The 24,749-nt window shown below is 56.3% G+C and overlaps 1 protein-coding gene across 5 annotated transcripts in view; it reads left to right on the forward strand.

Annotated features, from left to right (window-relative positions):
• The window catches only part of LOC142023627 (cytoglobin-like), a 120,579-nt gene that overhangs the window by 90,912 nt on the left and 4,918 nt on the right, over window positions 1-24,749 (forward strand). For 3 of the 5 annotated variants that reach the window (XM_075014765.1, XM_075014768.1, XM_075014767.1), the window contains 17 exons: window positions 10,525-10,680; window positions 11,168-11,299; window positions 12,141-12,268; window positions 13,177-13,369; window positions 13,744-13,956; window positions 15,468-15,596; window positions 17,070-17,200; window positions 17,335-17,538; window positions 17,986-18,097; window positions 19,088-19,162; window positions 19,749-19,910; window positions 21,356-21,459; window positions 22,175-22,238; window positions 22,561-22,655; window positions 23,305-23,380; window positions 23,973-24,073; window positions 24,477-24,630. In XM_075014765.1, coding sequence (XP_074870866.1) covers window positions 10,525-10,680; window positions 11,168-11,299; window positions 12,141-12,268; window positions 13,177-13,369; window positions 13,744-13,956; window positions 15,468-15,596; window positions 17,070-17,200; window positions 17,335-17,538; window positions 17,986-18,097; window positions 19,088-19,162; window positions 19,749-19,910; window positions 21,356-21,459; window positions 22,175-22,238; window positions 22,561-22,655; window positions 23,305-23,380; window positions 23,973-24,073; window positions 24,477-24,630 — 2,229 coding nt within the window. Of the gene's footprint in view, window positions 1-10,524; window positions 10,681-11,167; window positions 11,300-12,140; window positions 12,269-13,176; window positions 13,370-13,743; window positions 13,957-15,467; window positions 15,597-17,069; window positions 17,201-17,334; window positions 17,539-17,985; window positions 18,098-19,087; window positions 19,163-19,748; window positions 19,911-21,355; window positions 21,460-22,174; window positions 22,239-22,560; window positions 22,656-23,304; window positions 23,381-23,972; window positions 24,074-24,476; window positions 24,631-24,749 lie in introns of those variants that run through there. The other 2 variants (XM_075014766.1, XM_075014769.1) reach the window with 2 other exon arrangements.

Consider the following 24,749-nt stretch of genomic DNA (forward strand, 5'->3'; position numbering starts at 1 on the left):
CAGCCTCTTAATTTATTCATGAAGCTGTTGTAAGCAGGACTATTAGTGACTTTAAAAAGTATCGCCGGCACTGGGTACAAAGAGGTATTTCAGCACTCTGCCTCCACCCCTGCTGTAGAGTATAGGCTTGTCCCTGACCGTAATCTGCACGAGAGCCCTGGTCTAACTCGACTGTCTTCACTGGACAGGGAGAAATGCACCAAGACAGCGTTTGAATAAATTGGGTGCAACGTACACGGACTCGACTTGCGTGTGTAACATGCAAACAAACCGTTCCATGATCTATTGCATAACGTCAAAGCCACTCTGTGTCACAGGCCCTGTCCTGCTAAACAAAGGTAGAGTCCCCAGCCGTAATGCCACGTGCTGGTGACTGTACAGTAGCAGGAGGCCCTGAGATCTGGACACGCAGCTCTTGGTCACGGCTTGCAGCGTGGCTGCCATAAACTCTTCCATAGCTGCCTTAGCTTTGCTGGTTTTTAGGCTTTGGCTGGGCAGCCCGAGCAGTGGTGTCTCCTCCGCGATGTAACTGAGCCACCGGAGACTTGCTTGGCTATTGCTGGGAGCTGGGGCTGGTGGTGGCTCGCTCTTCCAGCTGGATTGGCTGAGATGCAAGGAAATGCAGTGCCTGGGATTGCTGGATCAGGCCCCAAGCCCTCCCCTCCCCTCCCCCTTCTTTTGCTGTCCCTTCTAAACACAGCTTCCTCTCCAGTGTCTGAGCTGCTAGGGCAGGCCCAGGCTGCCCATGTGGGCGACTGTCAGAGCCAGGTGCTGCTTGAGATAAAGCTGGCAGAATGGCAACGGTTGGAGAAAGCTTCCTGTAGCTGCCAGGCCCGGCAAACCCGGCAGCCGTGGAACCGGAAAAGTCAGTGTTGTGCTGTGGTGAGGTCACCCCTCACCCAGCCTGGGCAGGACTCTGCATGCTGGGAAAAGGGGCAGCTGGGAGCCTGGGGGGGATGGGGGGGGCGAAGACGGGGCTCCCTAAGGACTGTGCAGCACAGGAGGCCTGTGGCAAGGGGGAGGGGTTTTGTCATTGTTCATAGAGACAGCTCAGCCAGTGTGTGTCAACCAATTCCCGGTACCCGCAATTCTCAGGTAGGTAGATATAGACAGTGCTTTTTGGTGGGCCGGTACTTGCCAGTACTGAGTACCGGCACGTCAGGGAACCTCAGCAACCCCAGCCCATGCGATTGGGAGGGGCGGGAAGCCGGCTGAGCACTGGCACCTCATATCATTCATAGATTTATTTTTATATCTATATAAGGAGGGGGAGAGGGAGAGAATAAAACCTGCCTGCCGAGCCTGGCACCCAGCCCACCTCCTCACCATGCTCTAACCCAATGCCCATTATGCCTGGGACGCACCAGCGCTACCACTGCCGGCAAGTGCTTCTCCCTCCAGGCGCTGGGGCACGTGCGCAGAGCAGGGGTGAGTGCCCCCGGTGCGCAGGTCATTGCTCAAAGAGCCGCATGCGGCTTGAGAGCCACGCGCCCTAAGGGTGCACGTCCTACAGGTTGAGAAACCCTGATCTAAGCAGTTGTTTTTGCCTTAGTGGTTGTTCTTTAAGGTACCCCCACACCCTTTTGTGCTACACGCTGCTTCCACCCCATAAGGGGCAGACCCTGCACCCAGAGAGCTGAATGCCCCCGTGGGGCAGGGGAGAAGGACCCATGTGTGCCCACGGAGAGCCAAAGCTCAGAGATTATAACTTGCCCAAGGTCCTACTGGGCTGCCAGTGCTAGTAATTGAATTTGGGTTGCCTGTGCCCCAGAGCAAATCTTCATCTGTAAGACTATCGTCCCTCTTCCTTGAATACGCTGGGGGCAGTGGGGGGTGGGGCGGTATTCTAAGCACTCAGCATGCTAGAGCTGCATAACAGCAAGAAAAGTGATCACGGGCCTCTCTCCCACTGCTCGCCCGAATCCACTTCCAGAACCCCAGTAGGTTTTCCCCCAAGTCCACTGGCTCTTGTCTCCATCCTGGTGCTTGGCAGCCTTGCTGCCTTCGTGCAGACTGGTACAGCACTGCTTAGATCCTTTTTGGGCCCAGACATCCGGGAGAGCCTTTGGCTGGTTGCTGCCCATGGCACATCTGGCTGCAGGGCTGGTGCTGTAGCACAGCAGGGTCTTTTGAGGCAGATCAGGTCACCTTTGCACGGTGGTGCACTAGTTTCCTCATTGCTGCACTGCCACGTAGCCCGGAGCGGGAGAGGGATCGTGGTGGCCTGGAGCTCCGTCAGGCGAAGAACAGAAGAGTGGGAAGAAGATGGAGCGCTGGCCCGTGCCAGCGAGACTCCCCGTTTGAAATCCTAGCTCCTCCATGGGAAGGGCACCAGCACGGGGGGTGGAGTTCCTGCCAATTTGTTGTAAGGCAGGTTAGGGCCGAGAGACCAGACTAAACAGCTCTGTCAGCTCCATGATGCAACCGAGTCACCGGGGACACTTCCCTGGGCAGTGCTGGGAACTGGCGGCTGCAGGTCTGCTCAAGCCTCCTGCAGCAGCTCTCTGGAGTCCCTTCCCATTGCCTGATGCCAAAGGGGCATCAGCCTTGGTTTCCCTGAAAGGAGAACTGCACCGTTCTGCTCCAGCCTGATCCTGTCCAAGCTCCTCCAGCAGCAGGGCCTGGTTGCAGGGCTTGCTGTGCCTCGGGAGGCCAGGGCCAGCCTCCCAGCTCCTGGGAAGTAACCTTAAAAGAGCAGGAGCCCATGGAAAGGGGTAAATGGCTGGTGTGAATGGCAGCTTCTCAGTGACAAATCTCTCTAGCCCACCTTTCCCCAGCACTCCAGCAAGAGCTGCAACTAGGACCCTTCACGCTGTTCTCTGGGGGGCCACCGCAATCCTCAGCCTCACGCAAAGGGTCGAGCGTGTCTGGTTCCCACGAGAGCTCTAGGAACCCCGAAGAGGGCAGGGCTGTGGGTCCTCTCCACGCTGCCCTGGAGGCATTCTGCCTGCCTTGCACACTGCTGCTGGGAGCTGCCCTCCGGAGCAGAGCCATTCACTCCTTCCAGTCCTCTGCAGCACGAGACCTTGGCGTTTGGAGCTAGAGTTCGGACACTTTAACCATTAGATTACTAGGCTTAGGAGGAGAAGAGCATCCCTGCTGCCCTCCGACCTTCCGGGGCGTGTTGAACTGTTATACCATTTCAGTGACCCTGAGGGAGTCTCCTGTGGCTCAGCCCGTTTTCCCAGCGTAGGTCTCTGCCTGGAGAGGAAGCTACAGCAGTGTGTCTGCTCTGCACTCGGGGAGCTCGACTTGCCTATGGTTGAGAGTCAGGAAGCGCCATTTCCTACCCGTGCTGTATACCTGGTCTGCCGAACTCCAGATGGTGCCTCAAGAGAGACCTTAGATGGGGCTAATTGCATTTACGCCTGCGACTGCATCATCCGGGGCCTGCCAGAGCCCTCGTTAACGGACTTGTGGTAGCTGCCCTCATCAGGCTCAAGACGAGATGATTTAATTTCAGAGTGGAACCCTGGCTCATCCATCGTCAGTGGGAGCAACAGATTCTCCCTGGGGCTGGCCTGAGCAGGTCATTGCCACGTTTGGGAGTTGTCTGCCGCTGCTTCCTTTCCTTCCGCCAGCGCTGCCCAGTGGTGCTGTGGAGGCAAAGGAGAACAGAACGGATTTCAAACGGGGGAGCTGAGACACCAGCGGCTGAGGGGTGCAGGTTTATTTGCAGTAGGGTCGCCACGTTCGCCAGGGTTCCACGTTCATTTTCGTGAGTATGGGGGCCCTGGAGAAGCAGCATTTGCGAATAATGGAATTCGCAACTGTCACGATCTTACTGGATTCAAATACCTCAGCTAGACGTGGCACTTTCTTCTCCGGATATTTGTGGTCTCATCTGCTGGGAAGTGGGAGCTCTGTGCATTTGGTTAAACAGGCTAAGGAGCCGACTTTCCCAGCAGCTCCCACCATTCCTGGTGCTGATTCTGACTGCAGCTGGCGTGTGTGACCCTCACTGGAAATCTGGTGTCCTGGAGCACGGCGCGGGGACCCCCCACAAACCGAGCCGCGGCGGGATTGGTTACGCTGCGGTACAGCCCAGGGCTGGCTAGCTGTGCACTATCACTCAAAAGACATTCCCAAATGTAAACCCACAGGCAGCCTTTCGTTTACCAGCCGAGGCGCGAACCTCCAGAGATGCTGCGTGAAGTCATTTGTGATCAGTAGTAGCCGAGCCTTCCCGAAAACAACGAGAAGTTCTGCGGCACCTTACGGACTAACAGATTTTTGGAGCATCTGACAAAGCGGGTCTTTGCCCACGAAAGCTGATGCTCCAGTAAAGCTGTTAGTCTCTCAGGTGCAACAGGCCTGCTCGTTGTTTTTGCGGATATAGACTAATCTGGCCATCTCTCTGGTACTTGAGCCTTCCCAGCGCACTGGGCTGTCTGCCCTGGGATGAAGGCAGCTGTGTCATGCACCTCTGGCCTGGCACGTATGGCCTCCGCTACTGTGGTATTGGAGCCCTGGGGCGAAGGGGAACGCTGCCGATTTTGCACACGAGACTCAAACAACTCATCTGCAGAGCCAGGATTTAACCCATGTCTCGTGAGTTCCAGGCTAGGGCTTTAACCACTACACCGTCCTTCCTCCCTACTAAGCTTTGACATCTCATCATCAAATGGCCTTGTGACCGACTGACCCATCCTAGTGAGGGGGGTCTCGCTCTGCTCCCTGCTGGCAGGCACCGCAGGCTTCCCCCAACCCGGGGCGGGTAGGCAAGGCTCCAGGCGCGCAGATCAGTGTGTACAGCCTACGAGTTACCTCTCTCAGAGAAGGGGTGCGGCTGCCCTCTGCTGGGCAGGTTCGCTCTCGCTTGGCTGTCACGTGACTTGTGGCAGGGTTGAATGGGAGGGCTGGTAATTTACCATGCAAGTCAGGGGTGAGCAAACTTTTGACATCGGGCTCCACTTTTCATCCCTGCAGTTAGCACCCACCCCCAGCTTGTCTAATATAAGACAAACCGATGGAAATTTTGGTTATGCTCATGGGGGGGGAACCCCTCTCGGCAGGTGCAAGAAAATAAGTCTGTGCAATGGAAAAGCGTTCTTAATCGGTATGTAAATGTGAATACACGGACGTAAAAGCAGTCTCATACTTCAACGTCTTTTAATGAGCTGGACGAGCCTGAGACCCAGCAGCCAATCATGTGGTGCCCCTTCATGAAATGTCATGCCCCTGCCCCCCCGTTTGCACCCCGTCTTAGGGCCTGCTTTCTGCGGCCATGTGAGTCCCATAGCTCAAACAGAGGATGTGTAGTCAGGGACTCAGCAGAGCTGGGAGCAGAAATGCATTGAGCTCCTGTGCCCTTGAGCAAGACTCTTACCCTTCCTGTGCCTTTTTTCCCACGGCAGTAGGGCACCACCTGCCTTGGCAGGGGAAGTTCTTTCCCGTGGGTGGAAAGCTGTGTAGAAAGGCAAAGAAATAGCTCCTTGAGGGAGAGGGGGCTGGATCCTGCTGCCAGCTGGATTCATCTAGCCCTCCGCATACCCCGTAGGAATGGAGTGCACGTTCCAGCCTGCGCTACAGGGCCTGGCTCTCTAGGGTTGACTGTCAATTGGTTTGTAGGCAAAATGGCATCAGACCAGTTGCTAAAAGGATTCTACTTTGGGTAATGTTGGCGGAAGAGAAGGGCGTAGAGCTGAGGCTCTGTTTTCAGAGGGTGTCCCCCCTGCAGTGACGTCCCACCGCTTTGCTCAGCTCAGTGGATAAGGAGCTCGTAGCCTGAATGCTGGACAGGTCCTGTGGCTTGGAGGCGTGTGGGGGACACTCCCAAATCTTGGTGCCCTGGAGCGAACGCTGGGGGAGCCCTAAGCGAAACGGCACTCTGGGGTACCCACCCAACCCGGCGTAGACGAGTCCAGAGGGAATTCAGGCTGTGCGTGGGAGTGTTTATGGAAGTGCGCGGGGGTGGGGAGAAGTTCAGTGGCTACCGGCATGAGTCTGCTAGGCGTGCGGGCTGGATCTCAGGGGAAGGTTAGTGCAGTGTGTGTCCTGAGAAGGCTTCGTTTTAGGCTCTGCCGTGAGAGCAGGTGCGCCACTGTGAGGGTGGTAGGCCCAGAAAGCTGTGGGCCTGGCTTCGAGGGAGTGCTCCAAGGCCCTCTGCTTTGGAAACGCTGAGGGGCCTCGCCGCAAAGCAGCCAGCGGCGTCCTGGCTACAAAGAGAGGAGAGCAGCAGAGACAGCAACTCGGGAGTCGGCAGTCCTGTCTCGCTTCATCCCTCGGCTTCCCCAGGGCTGTGAGGCTGGAACAGGTAGACGCGGGTGCTGGGGACGCTCTACCATGAGGGCAGGTGCCCCTGCAGGCTTGCACCTTGCAGTGCTGTGGGCCAAGGCTGAAGAAAGAGTAAAGGCTCCCGAATCTGAGTCCATTATTGCCAGACTTCTGCAGCTCTCCCAGGCTGTTCTGGGACCTTTGGGCACTTCCTCTTGTCTGGGGTCCCAAGGCAGCCTTTGGTAAAGACCCTCCTGCTCTCCCTGCCGTAGGAGCGCCAGCGCACGAGCAGATCTGCGTGGTACGTGCGTGGCTGTCGGGCCTCCCTCAGACTCCTCAGCTGCAGGTGCTCGTGGCCAACAGCCAGGAGGGTGAGGGCATTACTTGAGCCCCCAGCACGAAGGAGTGGTCCTGTCCCTGTGCTGGGACAGTGCCCTGGTCCTCAGACTGATGAGCTGGAGGCTGCTGGGCATGTCTAAGTCAGGCAGCTGGATTGCAGCTTGGACTCTGTCTGTAGCCCCTTTCCTGTGCCAGAGAGCCTGAGGCACCTTCCCCCTGGGTTTTAGTCCCATTTCTCCCTTTGGATTTTAGGCAGCAGCATAGCCAGGGTGGCAGCTATTCAAAATGACCCCTTGCGTGGGGGAAAAAAGGAGGGTTGATTGGTTTCCATCAGGATGTGAAGAGCAGGCGTCTGTGTCCTTAGCGGTAAGAGGCGGTTTGTCCAGGTGCTTCTCCAGTGGCCAGGGCTCTGTTTGTCACTTGCATCATGCATTTCCATATGCTGCTGGTCCCCATACAGTGAGCTGAGCACCAGACTGCTTCAACAATTCCTAGACATGCGTCTGACGAAGCAGGTCTTTGCCCACCAGAGCTGATGCTCCAAAATATGTTAGTCTATAAGGCGCCACGGGACTTCTCATTGGTTTTGCAGATACAGATTATCGTGACTACCGCTCTGGTAGCTTTCCTAGAGCGTCGCTAACGTAGCTATCTCCGCGCTCTTCCCAATGAAATGCCTCTCCCAAGCCCTCTGTGGTAGGGGAGGGCTGCCACTTCGTGGGCGCAATTGGCAGCTTCTCAACGACGGTGCTCTCTGCATGGTCCACGCTCCCTACGCACATCGGTGACCGCAGGGCTCCGGTCCCACGGGGCAGTTCTGGACAGGACGTGGAGAGGGCCAGTGCTGACCGAGAGCGGGAGGGTCGCACGTTCTTTGGAGTTTGGCCAGGGCGCTGGGTTTGCAGTCTTGCCCTTGCAGACAGTGTGTGGGGCTCTTGCACTCGCTCGGGGCAGAGCGCGAGGCAGTGGCCTAAAGGAGATCCATGCCTACAGTGTGCCAGTGCAGCTCTGATGCCCTAAGCCTGAGTGCTGCTTACGGCCCTGCTAGCGAGTGGGTGTTCCGAGGGCCTCCTACCTGTGCTGAGTGCAGAGCGGAGCCCTGCAGGAGAAAAGGCGGGTGGCACCTGTGGATGCGTTAAGCAATGTGGACGTTCCTGGCAGTGCAGGAGGGGCTGCTCCCTTTCGGACTGTTGCCAAAGGGAGGCTGGGTACCCTGCAGGGTCTGTGCACCGAGCCGAGGGCTGGGCTAGGCTAGGAAGCAGTCAGCAGTGCTTTCAGAGGGCTGGAGAGGGTAGGAGAAATGTCGGAAGTGGGACTTCCCCCAGGCAGGCTCAGCAAAGGGAGGGGAGCACGTCGGAGCCGCACCCGCAACAGAGTGGTGCAGACTAGCAGTGAATAACTCCAGATCCCAATGTGAACCAGGCTGCCCACGACATGGGCTGTTTCAAGGCAGATTCTGCAGCACCGTCCCTAGGTGGGTCTTTCTAGCCAGGAGTCAGAAATCCCGTGCAAAGGAGCAATTCTGCTCTAGCGCTTTTCAGCTGGGCACTTCCAGGCGCCTTATGGGCGCTAGCAGCATCACAGCTCTGTCAGGTGGATATTAATCCTTGCGTTACCCTTGGGGGACACTGAGACACGCAGCAAGAATGCTTGTTGCCAATGGTCATGGTTTAAAAACCAGTGTCGACTGGTTCCCGTTCTCATGCCCCAGCCCCTTGGCTCTTCTCCCGGAGTCCCAGCAGGTGGTGATGTCTTTCCTCCTCCCAGTGTTGGCTCGCTTGGGAGGTGAGCAGAACTGTGTTGCTGCAGCGTATCGGGGAAAGCCATCGGGAGCCAGTGGTGGCCTAGTTTCTAGCTGGGTGTGTTCTGTCGTCTCTCACGCAAGGTGGCAGCAGAGTCGGTCGCTTGGTAGCTTCCTGAAGTAGCTCTGCTTTGCGCTGTCCCCTGAGTTCTTTCCCGGCTGGCCCCAGGGAGGACAGGGCCAGGGAATTACCGAGTTAAGTCTGGATAACTCTTGGTGGAAGCTCTGCTAAGTGGGCCAAGCCATACCTCCTCCTCTTAGAGCCCTGAGCCCAGGGGCGCCCCGGGACTCCAACATGGCTCCGAGTGATGTAGGGTTGCATCCCTTCTAGGTCCTGCATAATTGCCTAGTAAGATCCTGCACACCGACGTGCGATTGCTTTCCTCCACTAGAACGTAACAGCAGCACCCTTTTCTCTGCCAGGCTCTTGTAGTTTTATAAACACACTCGAGATGCTTCAGCTTGTGGAATGTATTTGCTTCAAGTACATCACACCCGTTCAGGGTCTCTGTGCTCCCAGCAGGAAGTACCTGCAAAACCAGACGCTTTGCATGGCCCAAGCCCCATTTCAGGATTAAAGCTCTGGGCTTCCAGCGTACGGGGTTTTTGCTTCTCACGTGCTCCTGTTCCCTGGTGGCCTTCCTGGAGGCTGTTGCTGAATGCAGGAGATGGAAACGCTTTGCAAAATATTTTCCATTTGGGCTAGAATATCCAGCTTGGGACTGGGTTGTACATGAAGTGAGGGTTCAGGCTCGTGCCTTTACTTCTCCTTTGGGGGGGTGGGTTTCTGCATGTGTCCTGCTTTAAGACCAGGCTGGGGCATCATCAGTCCGCCATTGTGTATCAGCCATCGGCTAGTATGGCTGGGTTTGGCATCTGCTGTTCATCCCTTTTGAGCGTCTGACTGGCCTTGTACACCGTGATCAGAAAAGCTGCCTAAAAGCACCACGTGGTTTGTTTTAGAACCCTGTGTCCGTGCTCATTCCTACCATTAAAACAAGCAATGAGGGTCCCAGGACAGAAGTCACTGTAGAAGTGTGAAACGTTGGTCTCCAGTGGCGTATGGCCGAGGAGCAGAGGCTCCCGCTAGGACGCAAATAAAGACGGCAGTTCTGTGCGTTTTCTCCTTGAAACAAGCACTTTGCGAACTGAGGTGCCACCAACACACAGACCCGTTAGTGGTCAATGCTTTCTCTGGTGGGCTTGCAGTTGGAACGGTGCTCAGAGGTCCAGTCTGCTGCCTTTGATGTTAATCGCTTTGGCCGCGTGCGTGTGCTCCCTTTGGACAGCAGGGCAGGCTCCGCCGTTAGCCAGCACTGCAGACCTCGGAGAGCCCCCAGGAACCACAAATCAAGCGAGGTACGAGGGCACTGGAGCCAGGTTTAATGTCATTGACATATGGTCTCCAACACCCTCATGAGTCTTAAATATAGCTCAGCAGTTTACATTGGTCCATGCATACGCCATGACAATGGACGTGACTCATTTGACGGCAAGGGGGCTCCGTCATCCCCTAGGTTGCTTGCCACAGCCCCTGTGGCACACACTGTTATACATAGGTATAAACAAGTTACGTATCCAGGCGCAACCCCCTATTGTAATACATTGACACCCCTTAATGTGACTAGATCTACCCATTAACTTAGGGGGTAACGGTGATACCATCAAAACAACACTATCCATCCTGCTGTCATTACGACCTGTTCCTGAACGTGGGTGGGAGTGTACCTGGTGCTGAGCTGTTATCTATGGGGCGGGGATGGGGAGTGCTTGGTACTCAGCTGGATGTGTTTGTGTGGCACTAAGTGCCTGGCTCTGGGTGCTTTAAGGAGCTCTTAGGTGCTTTTAGGCCCTGTGACTTAGCAGCTCTGTCTCTTGCTGCATTCCCGTGAGCAGAATCTACCTAGCACAGTTTTTGCTTTAACCTACTGTTGTTCAGGCTTGAGGCCTTTAGCTTTGCCGTATACTTACAAAGCACTTACTGTTGTTCTCGGCCTTTAGCCTTACACCAAGCCTCTCATTGCTACAGGTCTCTGTGCTGAATCCATGAAATGGCCGTTACCTCCCCTCCCACAGACGAGAGTGCGCTCAACGTCTTCCTGGGCGATCAGCAGTGCTGGGTGAGAACTCGGGGGTCTAACTTGTATCCCTTCCTCTCCCTGCTGTAGCCCAAGGAACTCCTCCTGTTGGAGATGTCGGCCAGCGATAAGAATGGGGGCAGCCAGTCGAGCACCAGCAGCAGCCGTCTCCAGAGCAGGAAGCCCCCGGACCTCTCAATCACCATTCCACCTATGGAGCCCGAGGAGGAGAGAAGCCTGAAGCTGGTAAGAGCTTGGCAAGCCCCCCCCCCAAACCCTCAAACCTGTTGATTCCCAGTGCCCATGAGGGTGTCTCGGGAGAGCAGGGAGGGTTTCCATATTGCAGTGGTAAGGAGCATGGTTACCAGTTCAGCACCCAGCTCCTCTCCCATTCTGCCACTAGATCCCAGCCCTGGATGCCAGCGTGCTCTAGGCTGCTCAGAGGGGTGATATTCACTGGTGGCCATTCCCCCATTAGCAGCCCATTATGAAATGGCTAGCAATGATTCCCTTCTCCCTAGCTACTGCATTGCTCTTAATCCTTTTGGAATCCAGGGCTCCCTGAGTTCTTGTCTCCACTATCACAGGCCGTCCCTCTAAGGGCAGGTCTACTTTAAGCCGTGCAGTCAATTTTCGGAGACAGGATTCTAGCTCTGGCAATTGTGTAGCTAGAATCGGCCCATTTGAAGCTGACTAACCTGACTGTCTTTGTCTTTGTCTTTGCTGAGGGCAGTCGACTGCAGCATTTCTCCTGCTGACCTCCCTTACTGCCGACCCCAGAGAGGTCGATTTCGCGGGTCTCTACCAGATGCATAGAACTGAACTCCAGCAGTTCGACCCTGAGCAGCTCCATCTTCCTGGCAGTGTAGATGTACCCTAAGTTACCCCACTTCACTTTGCATCAGACAACACAGGTCTTCGCCCGTGCCGAGGGCTAGCTCCGTGGTTTGAGCGTTGGCCTGCCAAACCCAGGGTTGTGAGCTCAATCCTTGAGGAGGCCATTTAGTGACTGGGGCAAACAGATGTCAGGGATGGTGCCTGGTCCTGCCAAGAGGGCAGGGAACTGGACTAGATGACCTCCTGAGGTCCCTTCCAGTTCTAGGAGATGTGTATCTCCATTACCTGTGTATGTGTGCAAGCTGATGCTCCAATCTTCCTATGAGGTACCACAGGACTTCTCGTTGTTGTAGTTTCAGCGGCATGAATGGCACAGCTGAAGTTGCTGTACTTGGGTCTGCTTAGCATGGTACCTTCATGGCAGTCAGTTGAGAGCTGATGCTTCTCCCATTGACTCTGCTTACTCCTCTCATTTTGGTGGCGTGCCAGAGTCGGCGGCGGAGCCCTCAGCCATCGATTCTCTCGTCTGTATTAGGTGCGCTAAAGCGCCCCCTGCTGGACCAACGGCTGCTTGCCGATCCTGCAGGCGGCAAAGACCTGGCCAAAGAGATGACCCAATGATAGGCAACTGGAGTTCTCAAAGCTTCTCCTGCCTTCCCCAGGCCGTCAGGGGCCCCTCCCTCAAGCTCCTAATTTAAGGTCAAAAATAGGGGGTGCCCTGCAAGAGCTCTAACCTATTCGTAAGGGATCGAGCCCTTGGGAGAGGAGGCCAGTCTTTGTTGGCACAGGCTCTGCTTCCCCCACCTCCCTGAACAGTGTGTTTTCTGGGGGATCCCAGCTCTGCTCCTAACCCTCGGCTTCCCTTCCAGCCGCTGACCAACCCAGTGTATCAAAAGAGTGTGAGCCTCCAGGAGCCCAGAGGGAAAAGGGATGAGACCACCCTGGAGCGACGTCCCGGCTTCCACAGACAGACCTCCCTGTCTCAGAGCATCCGCAAGTAAGGAGCGTGGGACTCTGGGCGTTACCAGCAGCACGTGTCCGACCCTGCAGCCTCTAGGGCTGGGGCGTGCTGGGTCAGGGAGCTGAATGGAGTGAAGTCTGCTCACCCTGGAGGAAGGAAGACCCTGTGGGGGTCTGGCTCACACAAGGGGGTGCCCTCCCCCTTGAGAACTGGTCTAAAACTGAGGGCACAGCACTGAGGCTGTGGCTTCGTGATGCACACAGCCGTGGTGATCTACTAGGTTTGCTTCTGCAGGTGGGCAATCAGGAGAAATCCAATCAGAAATACGCAGGAGTTTTAAATGGAACGTGGGGAGTTTCTGATCTGACCCCCGGGCAGTGGGGTTTAAAACTGGGACCTGAGCAGTTCCCGTTGCAGGGAATGACCCCTGGTGCAACAGGCTGCTGGAGGCTCTGCTAGGATGGACATAGGTCATGCCGCGGTATCCACACTTGTGCTGCAGTGGCCTAAGTAGGTCACCTCAGGCTCCCCGCCATTGTTTGAGGAGGGCAGGAGGTCACTGCAGTGCTGGGATGGGGCTTTTAGAGCAATTGGAGACAGTTTGCGGGTAGACATGGGCATGAAGAGATTGACGTGAGGCAACCTACCTCAACCAAACGGTGCGGAGACCCTGCACCAAAGGCAATGACCACCACCCGCCCCAGTTGTGGTTCGGACAGTATCGGCAGTTGCTGACGGCCCTGGAGGGGTTAGCAAAGGCCCTGGGGGGTGGTAGAAGGGTTGAGGAAGAACTGTTGCACATGCTACTGTGCCGTCTGATTCCGTATTTAAAGGACTTGCTGCATTCTTGGTCACGCGGGCTTAGCTCAGGCACATGGGCGTTTGCATGCAGTGTCCCTCCTGCAGGGATGGGCCCTGAGTTCCTCTCCTGCTTGCTTCTGCAGGGGGACAGCCGAGTGGTTTGGGATCAGCAGCGACTGGGAGGGGAAGCGGCAGCACTGGCAACGCAAGAGCCTGCAGCACTGCAGCCTGCTATACGGCAAGCTCAAGGCTCCTTACCGAGACATGGAGCTACCAAGTCAGGAGGCGCCTTCCTTCCAGGGCACCGAGTCACCGAAGCCAAGCAAGATGCCCAAGGTAAAATTTTGGGTTTGCCCTGTCTTAGCTTTAGCGTCCGCCACGCAAATGGGGACTGCTAGTCTGAGCCCAGCTCCCTGGGCAGGAGTGCGGTGAGGGGGTGTCTTCAGGTCAGACTGCCGGAGGGAAGTTCAGCAAAGAGTGCCCTGAAATGCCCTCCGTGGGCGAGGCGTAGCCCTGGTGTGTGGGACCTGGGCTTGGCTCAGGCAGTAGAAGCTCAGCCTCTTAGATCCAGAGGTTGTCTGCTCAGTTCTGGTAGGAAACCCCCTCACAACAGGGCACAGGCACACCATGTGTGTCTGTCTGCCTTCTCTAGCACAGAGCTGAAAACCCAGCTGAATTCGCTAACTTCTGTCTCCCCTTGTGACTTTCAGATCGTAGACCCTTTGGCCAGGGGCCGTCCGTTCCGGCACCCGGATGAAGTCGACCGTCCTCGGACCCCTCACCCCATTCTAGTGCCCCAGACACCAGGAGTCATCTCCCTGAACTCCTTCACCAGCGTGCGGTCGGGTTACACCCGTTTGCCCCGGAGGAAGAGGGAGTCTGTGGCCCACATGAGCTTCAGGGCGGCTGCAGCAATCATCAAAGTGAGTTCTGCTTGTCAGTGTGTTCCCAGCTGAGCTGCTGCTTCGTGAACCCTCCTCAGAGACTTGTCCAGGGCTCCCCTGTGTCCCATCATACGTGTCCCCAGGATTAGTATTGGAGCCCTTACTAGCGTTCTCCTAGAGCTCTGCAAACACGGGATTTTCCCCCCAGCACATAATGCTAGCACAACTTGCCAATGCGTTCTAGGGTGTTTGGGAGATCCCAACAGTTTCATTTTCTGGGTGTTTTTGCAAACGTTTTGCGTGATTCTTTTTTTTCTTCAGTCTGCATCTTGCAGCACTTTAAGCAGCTTTTGATCTAGAGGTGTTATGTGGTCTGAGTGAAAACTGACCTGCTCAAGAAAATCAGCATTGAATGGCAGCCCTTAACATGTGGAGGCTTTTTTGAATTTGATTGCCAACATTGCATAAAAGTGGAGTCATAGGTGACAAGTCACGGGGGGTGGAGGGTTAGTCTGTTTCAGCAAAAACAAGGAGTCCTGTGGCACCTAGATGGGCTTTGGCGGCTGGAGCCCACTTCGTCAGATGCATGAAGTGGAAACTTCAGTTTGGCTGGTGTATATAAAGATGGGCGTGTTACATGGATTGCGTTAATTGGCCTTGGGCCTCCTGGATAATAACGAAAGCCATCTTGCATGTGTGAACCCATCTTGCACTTGTCAAGAATCATAATTTCATGGGGAAATTACGAAGAATATCACACTTTGGTAAGACCCAACATGTTTAAACTTTGAATAGACTATTATAGACAGTGGGGGGTTTTGATCCAATTTGGGAGACAATTAGATTTCAAAATCTCTCTTTTCTGCAGAATGGCAAACCAGACTTTGACCATCTCTAACCATAGAGTTTGGCAACACGGTCACTGAGATGTGTTTTAACACGTATGTTTGTCTGCAGCGAGAGAGGTTTAGACTGGGTATTAGGGGTAGCTTTCGAGCGCTGAGCATAGCTAGCCTCTGGACTAGTTGACCAGGGGAGTTCGTGGAGGCTTTGAGACGAGACAAAGGCTTGTCAGGGATGGGCTAGATTTACTTGGCCCTACTTCAGCCCAGAGAGCTGAACCTGGTGACCTCCCAGAGGTTCCTTCCTGGTCCCCAGGTCTCTGATTTGTGAGTTCTTCTGTGGGCAGGACACAGGTTTGTCGTGTTTCCCTTGAGGCTGGTGTTTGGCTGCACTCACCTGTAGAACTGTTGGTAAATTCTGCAATGCAATGGCTATGGCATTCATGTGGCTGGCGCATGACTGGCAGTCTGAGGCGTGTTATGGACCCATCTTTGTTTGTGCGCCGGTGGGCGCTAGGGGCAGTGCATGCACCGTTCTCCAACCGCCCCAACAGAAACCTGCCATGCTGACTGCTTCCTCCCTGGGGAAATCAGTGTGTGAGTTCCCAGACCTGCAGGCTGCTCTCCTGACGTCCCGGTCCCCCGGCAATGGCATGGCAAAGTGCTGCTGTATTAGTTCATTCCGTCTTGCTTCTCCCTCCACAAAAGGGACGTTCGGTTTTGGAGCACTCTGCGCCGAAACGAAGGAGCAATAAGCGGAGCTTCCCGTATCCCAGCATCCCAGACGAAGACGTGGTGGATGCTGCAGATACGCTGGACTCCTCGTTCTTCAGTAAGGCAAGCATGGTTCCGTGATCTCCTAGCTCCACCCCCGTCTCCCTGTGGCTTTCCCCTTGGAGCTGAGCCACGAGGTCCTGGAACCTTGGTGGGTTCAGCGACACCTCAGAAACCCTGGGCTGGCTGGGGGACTCCAGTCTGTGCACATGGACCGACATCGGGTCTTTCCTTCCCTAGCTGTTATATTTTGCATTAATTTAAACTCAGGGAAATTTTCCCATTTTCCTGCCTCCCTCCCACTTATTTTAAATCTTTGACACTGGTGCATGGTGGCCCATTCCCGTAAGGTAACAGGTCCCATGCCCCAGGGAGGTGTTACTGCTCAGGGCAGTGCCCTCGCATTCTGTTGCTCTGCGCGCGCACATTTCCTGCCGTCCCAGCGTCATGCCACTGAACTCATGCTGATTTTCACATTTATTGGGGGAGGAGAGGGAGGGCGAGTTGCTGAATGTGCTGGAAGTGTGTTCTGTTTTGAGTAGCCAGGGGTCCGTATCCCCTTTCCCAAGCAAAGGGGGAAATGCACCTTCACGAGGTCATTGGCTTTCTCCCTACATCCATCCTGTCCCCCAGCAGCAGCATTGGCAGTGCTGGGACCAGAGCAGCAGAGCTGTGGCACGGTAGCTGTGCTGGCTTACACTTGTCATGTGGACACAGCCACGAGGGTGCCTCCAGCAGCTTAGCAGCACCTGCACCAGGGGTCAGAGCTGTGTAGCTCAGTGGAGCAGATGCTCTTACCCCTCAAGAGTGTAGCAAAGTCATCTTGAGCATTAGGAGTAGGTCAGGCTTGGGGTCTGATTTTTTTCAGAGCTGTAACTAGTGGTTAAACCAGTTAAACGGTTATAACTCGATCAGTGAACCCGTTTAACCCAAGCTGCTCTGGTGGGCGCGGACCAGACAGCCAGCCCTGGCGTCCTGCTGGCAGGAAGGTCTGGGGCCATCCTGGCGTGGGGATGCCGGGGTCCTGCCTGCCTGCTGAGGCTTCTTCAGCCCACTGGGATTTGGGCAAGGCCCAGTTAGCTGGTAAGCGTTCTAGCAAGTCTTAAACGTCCCAGAATGCTTATCGGTGACTGGTTAACCTTTTACATCCCAGGTTTCATGGACAGTACCAGGTCTTCAAAGCTGGGGCTGTTTTGTACAGTACCTAGCGCAAAGGAGCCTCGGTCACCGCTGGGCCTTTGGCACAACTGTAAAGCAAATGATTTGAATGGACAGCCCCCATAACTGCTAAATGGGGAGGTGCTGTAGCCCTTTGGGCAGTCCCTGTTCCACTTGTAAGAGCGTGTTAGCGCTCAGTGACTCAATGCGCAGGTGCCACTGGGCCGCGTGAGGTATAACTCTCTCCCTAGAATTAACGGTTGGTCATCCCCTGCGGCTCGGTCTGAGCTGAGCCGCGGTCCACTTGGGGCACCGTCGGGCTCACTTCCCTTTCCGAGCTGCGCCATCACGCCCGTGTCTCTGCTGGCTCCCTCACAGATAGGCCTGCAGGAGGAGATGTATTCCATGCCGGACGACGTGTTCGAATCACCGCCCCTCTCAGCCGCTTGCTTCCAAGGGGTTCCGCATCTGGATGAGGCCCAGCCCTCCGACGTGGAGCAGCCTGTCCAGTGAGTATGGGCGCTGCTGCGGAGCTGTGCCCCTCACATTGGACGTGCTGGCCTGGATGCTCCAGGCCTGGGGGGAGTAAAGGATTTAACTCTCCCTCTTTGAAGGAAATCGAACTACATGCTTCTTGCTGCAGGATGAAGGGTGCTGGTTTCCCGGCGTTGCCCGGCCCCAGCCCCAAGAGAGGCAAGCGGATTGCTTCCAAAGTGAGGCACTTCGCCTTTGACCGCAAGAAGCGCTACTACGGGCTGGGGGTGGTGGGCAAGTGGCTGAACCGGACGTACCGCCGCAGCATCAGCAGCGTGGTCCAGTCGCAGCTGGAGAACACAGACAGTCACAGGTGAGGGGGGGGGGGCGTGGTTATAATGGGCCGAGCTGATGCAGGATCCCAGTGCCGCCCCATGTGTAAACTCTAGCCCCGGTTCTCTCTGTTGACGGCATGGGAGTGAGACCAGGGCCGGAGCCCGCTGTGCAGCTGTCAGTCCGGCGTGGCTGCACCGAGGGGAAGGGCGGCTTGCTTAAGCGCTCGTGCCTTTGAGGCCTGCTTGGTGCAGCAGTGGCCTCCCGCTGGAGGAGCTCGGGCTAAGGGCTCTGCTGGCTTGAGTTCTGCTGTAGTGCTCGTGGGTGTGAAGTGCGGCTGGCGTCAGGGTTGCGAAACGAGGCAATCCCGGGGCGGCGCCTCCGCACCCGACCTGCCTGTCCCACATCTGAGCAGACCTGCCCTGGCCCGGCGCTGCGCGGCGTGTGAGGAACCCCACTTGCTCACGTTTCCCTTCCCCTGCCCTAGGCCGTATTTCACCTATTGGCTCACCTTCGTCCACATCGTCATCACCCTGCTGGTGATCTGCACCTACGGGATTGCGCCAATGGGCTTTGCCCAGCACGTGACAACAGAGTTAGTAAGTTTAATGGATCCTGGCTGTGCCCACTTTGGGTCTGGGTGCTGGGCAGCCTCTCAGTCCCTGGGGCTAATGGCGCCTGTGGCGAGTGCTGCCTCAGAAGTGGGAGGACTCCCACTGCTGACTGAAGCAAGTCCGTTGCCCTAGCTCGGCTGAATGCCGGCAAAACAGGGTTTATCCCATCCAGTCTTAACTCTCCCAGCAGCTCTGGGTGCTTGCGGCTAGCCAGGCGGCTTCTGTTCTCTCTGGGGTAGCCAGGCAGGAATGGGGCTTCCTGGAAAGACTCCCAGCCTTTTGTCCTGTCACTTTTCTCCTCCTCTGAACCGTGCTCTCTGCGAAAAGCCATGCCTTGTTCAGTGGGGGGCAGTCCCTTGTCAGGCGCCGGGCTCTTTCCGTTTTAAATGGCTCAGTAAAGTTGGCTCCGGGCTCGTGGGATTAGCAAGGGGCGTGTGTCTGTGACTCCACGCCGAACGTGCTCCATCTGCAAGCACCGGGAACGTCTCCCCCTTCACCGATAACCCCCAAAATCCAAGCTGGGGCCTTGGTAGCAAGGCAGGTGCAGAGGCTAGAGTGCTGAACGAGGGCTCAGAGGCGTGAGTCAGATTCCAGCTCTGCCACTGTCTTGCTGTGTGACCTTGGCAGGTTACTTGTCATCCTGTTTTCTCCTCCCGTAAAATGGGGCTAATAGCACTCCCGCGCCTCTCAGGGGCGCTGAGGGCTGAAATCTATTAATGTTCACGAGGAAAGGCTGCTGAAGGACTTACGAGGCCTTGAAGCTGGTCTTCCCCTGCTCTGATTGCCAGCGGCAAAGATCCTGCCGGCCGAGTTCTCTGCCTTCTACCCGAGCACGCAGTGAAGGCTAATGGAGTTGCTCATGCGTCGTTAAAGACCTTCGCTGCTCTGTGAGCCAAAGAGAATCCAGCCTGTTAACCTGCAGTCCTTTTTGCGGTGAATTGCCGTGTGACTTTTGATGTCGTGCCCACTTGACAGGTGCTGAGGAACAAAGGTGTGTATGAAAGCGTGAAGTACATTCAGCAGGAGAACTTCTGGATTGGCCCAGGTTCGGTAAGGGGCACGTCCAGGCTTTCCCCACCTGCTCCTCCTTTGCCAAGAGGAACTTCTCCTACAGTGCAGGGGGAAGGGAGGGTAAAGTTCCAGCAGCGGCTGCGCAAACCGCTCTGGCACACGGCTTCGTCTGCACGAGTTGGGCCGGGGGCAGTTCTGTCTCGGGCCTTGCTCAGCTCCCACGTGTGTTGCTGTGACTTGTTGCGATGTGGCTCAGCCCACCGACGACTGTAGCCTGTGGCTGTTCTCGTGGTGGCTCTCAATGCAGGCTATGCTGTTACCCTGTCCTGGGGAGCGCTACCCTTGCCTGGGTGTTAGTGCCTAACGCCACCAGACTTTCAGACTCTCTCCTCAGGCCTGCGCCAGCCCCAGCTGCCTTGCAGGCAAACTGCCGGGGCCCCCTAGTCCTTTGGAAGTGCTCCCCTCTGGTAAGCGAGCCCCTGAAACCGCCTGAGCACGGGAATCCCAAATGCTCTGCCCCAAAGGTGCACTGTACCCCAGTGTTAGCTTAAACACGGCTCCGGTGTAATCCACAGCACTGTGCTGGCGCACCGCCTGGCTTGTATTGAACTGCGCTGCATTTCAGATCGACCTGATCCACCTGGGTGCCAAGTTCTCCCCTTGCATCCGCAAGGACCAGCAGGTCGAGAAGCTGATTCAAAAAGAGCGGGACCTGGAGCGCAACTCAGGCTGCTGCATCCAAAATGACAACTCAGGCTGCATCCAAACACAGCGCAAAGACTGTTCGGTGAGTGGGACAGGCTGCCTGTCTCCTGGGCCACGGAAACCTCTGGGAATCCCTAGCACAGCTGCCAGCCTAACGCGCAGTAGGCTTTCGGCGGATGCCGCAGGCGGGGACCCACTTCTTGCTGTGCTGCAGTTGAGGAAGGAACCAGGTAGTGAAGAACTGTGAGAGTGGGGTGAGGCCAGGCTGGATTTCTGGGTCAAGTGGTGCTGACTTCCTGGCCTTGCCTCAGGTTAGCTTTGTTATAGATACAGAAATCAGGAATGGGACCTCCCTTCCAATAGGCACCACTTAAGTTTCCATCCATCTTTGTGTGCCATGGTGGCCGTCGTAAGTACCAGCAAAGATAGGAATCCACTTCGCTTTCCTTACACTTACGTGTGTTAACACTGTGCAGACCATGAGAAGCAGTGATGGAGGGAGACACAAGTGGAGCTGGGAGGTCCTGATTGAGTTCACATCATCTCAGGGACCCAAGGATCTGAAAACCAAAGAACTAGACTGGATCTTTATACCTCTGCTTTTTGCTGCTACAGGGAGGGACCACCACACCGAATCACCGTCCATGATCACAATAATCCGGTTGCCAGCCTTATGTGGCATTTTGGATCCTCTCTAATCATGCTTCTAATTAGGAATACGCATAATCCACATCGCTCATTTCCTAAGTCCCGTACACCTCCGTGTGATGGGTTCCGCCTTTCGTGGGGTCTTCCGCGTTAACCGCACCAGGTGTGATGAGAGAGCAGCAAGCGGTCCCTCTGGCGAGCTCTCGTACGTCTCCTCTTGCTGTCTGCAGCAGAGATGCCTTTAACTGTGCTGCATTTACCTGCATGCAGGTGGTCTTTCACACAGCACCTGGCAGCATTCAGGGCGCTTTGCACCTTGGTGTCCTGTCACTATGCCATTGTCCCGTGAAGGTATTTTCTCTGAGTTAGCCACCGTCCATCGAGCAGGCCAGTGTGTTAAGCACATTTGTGTGAGGGCCAAACACTGGCAAAGAAGCCATGAGTGGCACATTCACGAAATTCGGCAGCCTCACTGTGGTGTAAAGAACGTGAATTCTGAGCTGCCCCGGACTCCAGGGTTGTGTAATGCTTAGGGGTGACTTCCTGCACCAGATTTCTCTTGCTCACTTTTTAGAGAACCTCCCGGATAAAGCCAGTTCGTTTGACATTGAATTGTTTTTCCCAAGTTATCAGCTACGGGGCGGAGGAAGAGGAGTTGGGGGAGGCCTCGCCCAGAAGGTGGGAAGCATCTTGCTAACCCCCCTGCAGTCTAGTAGGGGTTGGTGGTGCCAGCGTGACTCTCTAGCTCAGTTGTGTGGGTGTTTGGCAGCGCAGAGAGTTGTGGGGTCGGGCCGCATGGATCCATGTTGGAGTGAGCAGGTCTGAACACCCCAAATCTGCATGTCCAACAGCTAAAAAGCCCCTTCTCTGTATCCGCAGGAGACGTTAGCCACTTTCACCAAATGGCCAGACTCCAGCGCTCCCATCCTCGGCAACGCCAGCTGGAAGCGAACGTCCGGGGCTGTGTGCCATCAGGACCCCAGGTATGGGCACCCTGGGGGCAAGGAGTGCCAATCCTGAAGGGAAGGAGTAGGACCTGGGGAGGGGGGTTATTGAACAGCAACGAGGGGTCAGAGGCAGACCATGGTGGCTTGGGAACCACATACAGGGGTGGAGGCGGGTGAGGCTTGGCTGTGGTATTTCCAGGCCTGCTATGAAGGGGTTGTACTAAGGGAGGGTGTTTGTGCCCATGGTACCTTGCGTCTGAGGATCTGGAAGTGCACCTCCTGTTCTGTGGTTAAGATGGCGCAGGAGGGACCAAGTTCATTGCAACTGCCTTGCCTAAGCACTTGCAGAAATTGGGCCCTGAGTAGAACCCAGGAGTCCTAAGTGCCAGTCGTGTGCTATGCTCTCTGTTTTGTCTTAGTATATGGGGTGAGGTAGAGGAGAGGTGAATTTACCTGTGTGCCCATCACCAGGGCCTCTGGGCATGTGATGCAGTAAACACAAGAGCATGTTAAACTGCCTTCCTCACACCTCCCCAGTCAGCCCAGGCATGGTAAAGTCTGACCCTCCTAGATCAAAGGGAATGAACTTGGAACTGTGCACTGAGGTGGCAGGAGAGAAAAGCTACCCAGACCCCCCACGTGTGCCTGTCGAGGGCTGTCGGCGAAAGGCACAGGGCTTTCGGAGGGTCTTGGACAAGGGCTGTCTCTGTAGCAGCTGAGCTCTTCCTCACTGATTGCTCCATCCCCGCAGGACATGCGAGGAGCCAGCCTCCACCCCTCCTCATGTCTGGCCAGATGACATTACCAAGTGGCCGGTAAGGAGTCTCCAGTAGTAATCTGTGGGTTCCTTTCTTGTTTGCTGTCAGAAAGGCTCATCGTGTTCTGGGAGGGGCGTCCTGGCCCAGCAAGGCAGAGAAATAAACTTATCTTCCTAGGCCGAGCTGGGGAGCCCCTGTGCCCAGAGAAGTGACAGTTTGGCAAGAGGAAGGGCCTGGCGTAGCGTACCCCAGCGTGGTGGGACTCTCCCCAGCCTGCTGTCTGTCTGCACTTGCGCACTCGGCTACAGGCAGGACGGCTGCAGGGACACAGTATGTGCATCTCCCGTTTTTCTAACCAGCTCTGGGCTCTTCCGTTCAGATTTGCACCTACCAAGCCAAAAACAACCACACTGGCTTTCTGCACATGGACTGTGAAATCAAAGGGAGACCGTGCTGCATTGGGACCAAAGGCAGGTAAGCTGTGCCTGGGCAGCATTCCTGCTGGTCCATGCTGGGCCAGTGGCCGGGAGCCCTGTTCTGCTTTGATGCAGTGAGAACTCCTAGCGTTGGCCATGAGTTACATGGGTAAAGGAGAGGCGGGAGCCCGGGGCTGGTCTGAGACAACTGCTTTGGACCCAAGCTTCGGGGCGGGGTGGTTAAACCTCATTCCCACGTAGAATTGCCCCAGGGATAAATTTGGCTTTTCACGTCTGACGCTCTCTCCCTCTCCGTCCCTCTGGGTACATGCGGAACGTCCATGTGTACGGAAAACACTGGGGAGACCTGTGTCCTGCAGTGACGCCTCCATCACAGGAGGGTTTCCTTCTTCTCCTAACCTCCTTGGGAAAGATGCTTGATCCTGGGATGCCTGTTGTTGGCCAGTCACTGATTTAAGGTCCCCATAGGTCTGCTCTGGTGAGCAGTAGCCAGTGCCATAGTGCGTGGAAACCGTGAGCTTCGGCCAAGCTTTAAGTGCAGCATGGAGGGAGGCAGTGGGACCGGAGTGGAAGTGGTTAGACTCCCCCCAGCTTGTCCGGGAGCCGAGGGGAGAATAAAGGAAGTGCAGGAAAGGCACAGGGATTCCTGCCTGAAGCTGACCCCCCCTTGTCCTCCGTTGCACTAGCTGTGAGATCACCACGCGGGAATACTGCGAGTTCATGCACGGCTATTTCCACAAGGAGGCGACTCTCTGCTCACAGGTTGGAGACATGACGCTTGGGGGACCCCCTGCTTGGCCCGTGTGCTGCTGAGCTGGACATCAGGCTGGCTGTGCATCTCCCTGGGAGCACTCTGCCAGCTGCCCTGGGGAGCCAGGCCGGCGCACAGCTCTGTAGTGGTAGGGAATAAATAACGGGGAGATCCTGCCTGGTCCCGGGCAGAGTAATCCTAGGGAGGAGGCCGTGCCCGGGGAACAAGAAGGCGCTGGTCAGTCAGGCAGCATCCGGCCCTGGCGCAGCCTGTGCAGAGGTGTTGCTGGCAGGAAAATACACTTCCTGGGTGCTGACACCTGCTCAGCCCAGACCTGTGCTGGCTGCCAAGCTTTGCCTGTAGGAGTCGGGCTCGCCTCTGGCCTGACCCACTCACTGAGGTCTCGGATGAACGCCGCGTGGGCCAGCTGAGGCTGCTTTGCTGGACTTGTTAAACAGCCTAAGGAGCTGCTTTGCTGAGTTGGCCTCCCCGGTGCGTTGGCTCAGCAGCCTGCGCTCTCCCCGGAGACTGGGCAGGGCCCAGGAGCAGCCGCAGCTGCCGTGGCCGTCCCTGCGCCCTGCAGCGCTTTCCCTTCTGTTTCAGGTCCACTGCTTGGACGACGTGTGTGGTCTCCTGCCGTTCCTGAACCCGGAAATCCCAGACCAGATCTACAGGCTGTGGCTCTCCCTCTTCCTTCATGCTGGGTGAGTGTAGTGGGGGCCAGTCTGCCACACGCCTCCCTCCCCAGCTTTGCCTACGGCTCCAGCAAGCAACCCCAGTGCCTTGCGCCAGGGATGCCGCTTGCCTTTGGACTCTGGCGCACCCATTGTTTGGGCCGTTGTCTAGTTGCTCCCCGCTGTGACGGGCTCGGTGGGTGAAGGGTTAACGAACTGCCTTTCCCCACGCTGTGGCTGCAAATCTGGGCCTGTCCCTGCACCCAGGGTGTCCCCAGCATCTTCCTGCCTCTGCCAGTCCCATCCCCCACCTTGTGGGAGCCCACTTGGGTTTTGGTTCCGATGAAGCCCACGTGGCTCCTCCCTGCTGCGAGAGGGGGTGGGCTCGGTGCAGCGGGGTGCCAGCCAAGCAGCCGTCTCTCTCTTCCCCTAGGATCATTCACTGTCTCGTGTCAGTGATCTTCCAGATGACCGTCCTCAGGGACTTGGAGAAGCTGGCAGGCTGGCATAGGATCTCCATCATCTTCCTGCTCAGCGGCATCACCGGCAACCTGGCTAGTGCCATCTTCCTGCCATACAGGGCAGAGGTAAGGGTGCTGTGAGACGGGGGCGGGGTACGACGGGAGTTATTTTCCACAGCGGATGAGGTGGCTGTGTTGGCTGGGCTAGGGGAGTGAATGGGCCCAGCCTGCAGGCTGGGTTGGCT

This window comes from Carettochelys insculpta, chromosome 20, assembly GCF_033958435.1.
Source record: "Carettochelys insculpta isolate YL-2023 chromosome 20, ASM3395843v1, whole genome shotgun sequence".
Lineage (NCBI taxonomy): Eukaryota > Metazoa > Chordata > Testudines > Carettochelyidae > Carettochelys > Carettochelys insculpta.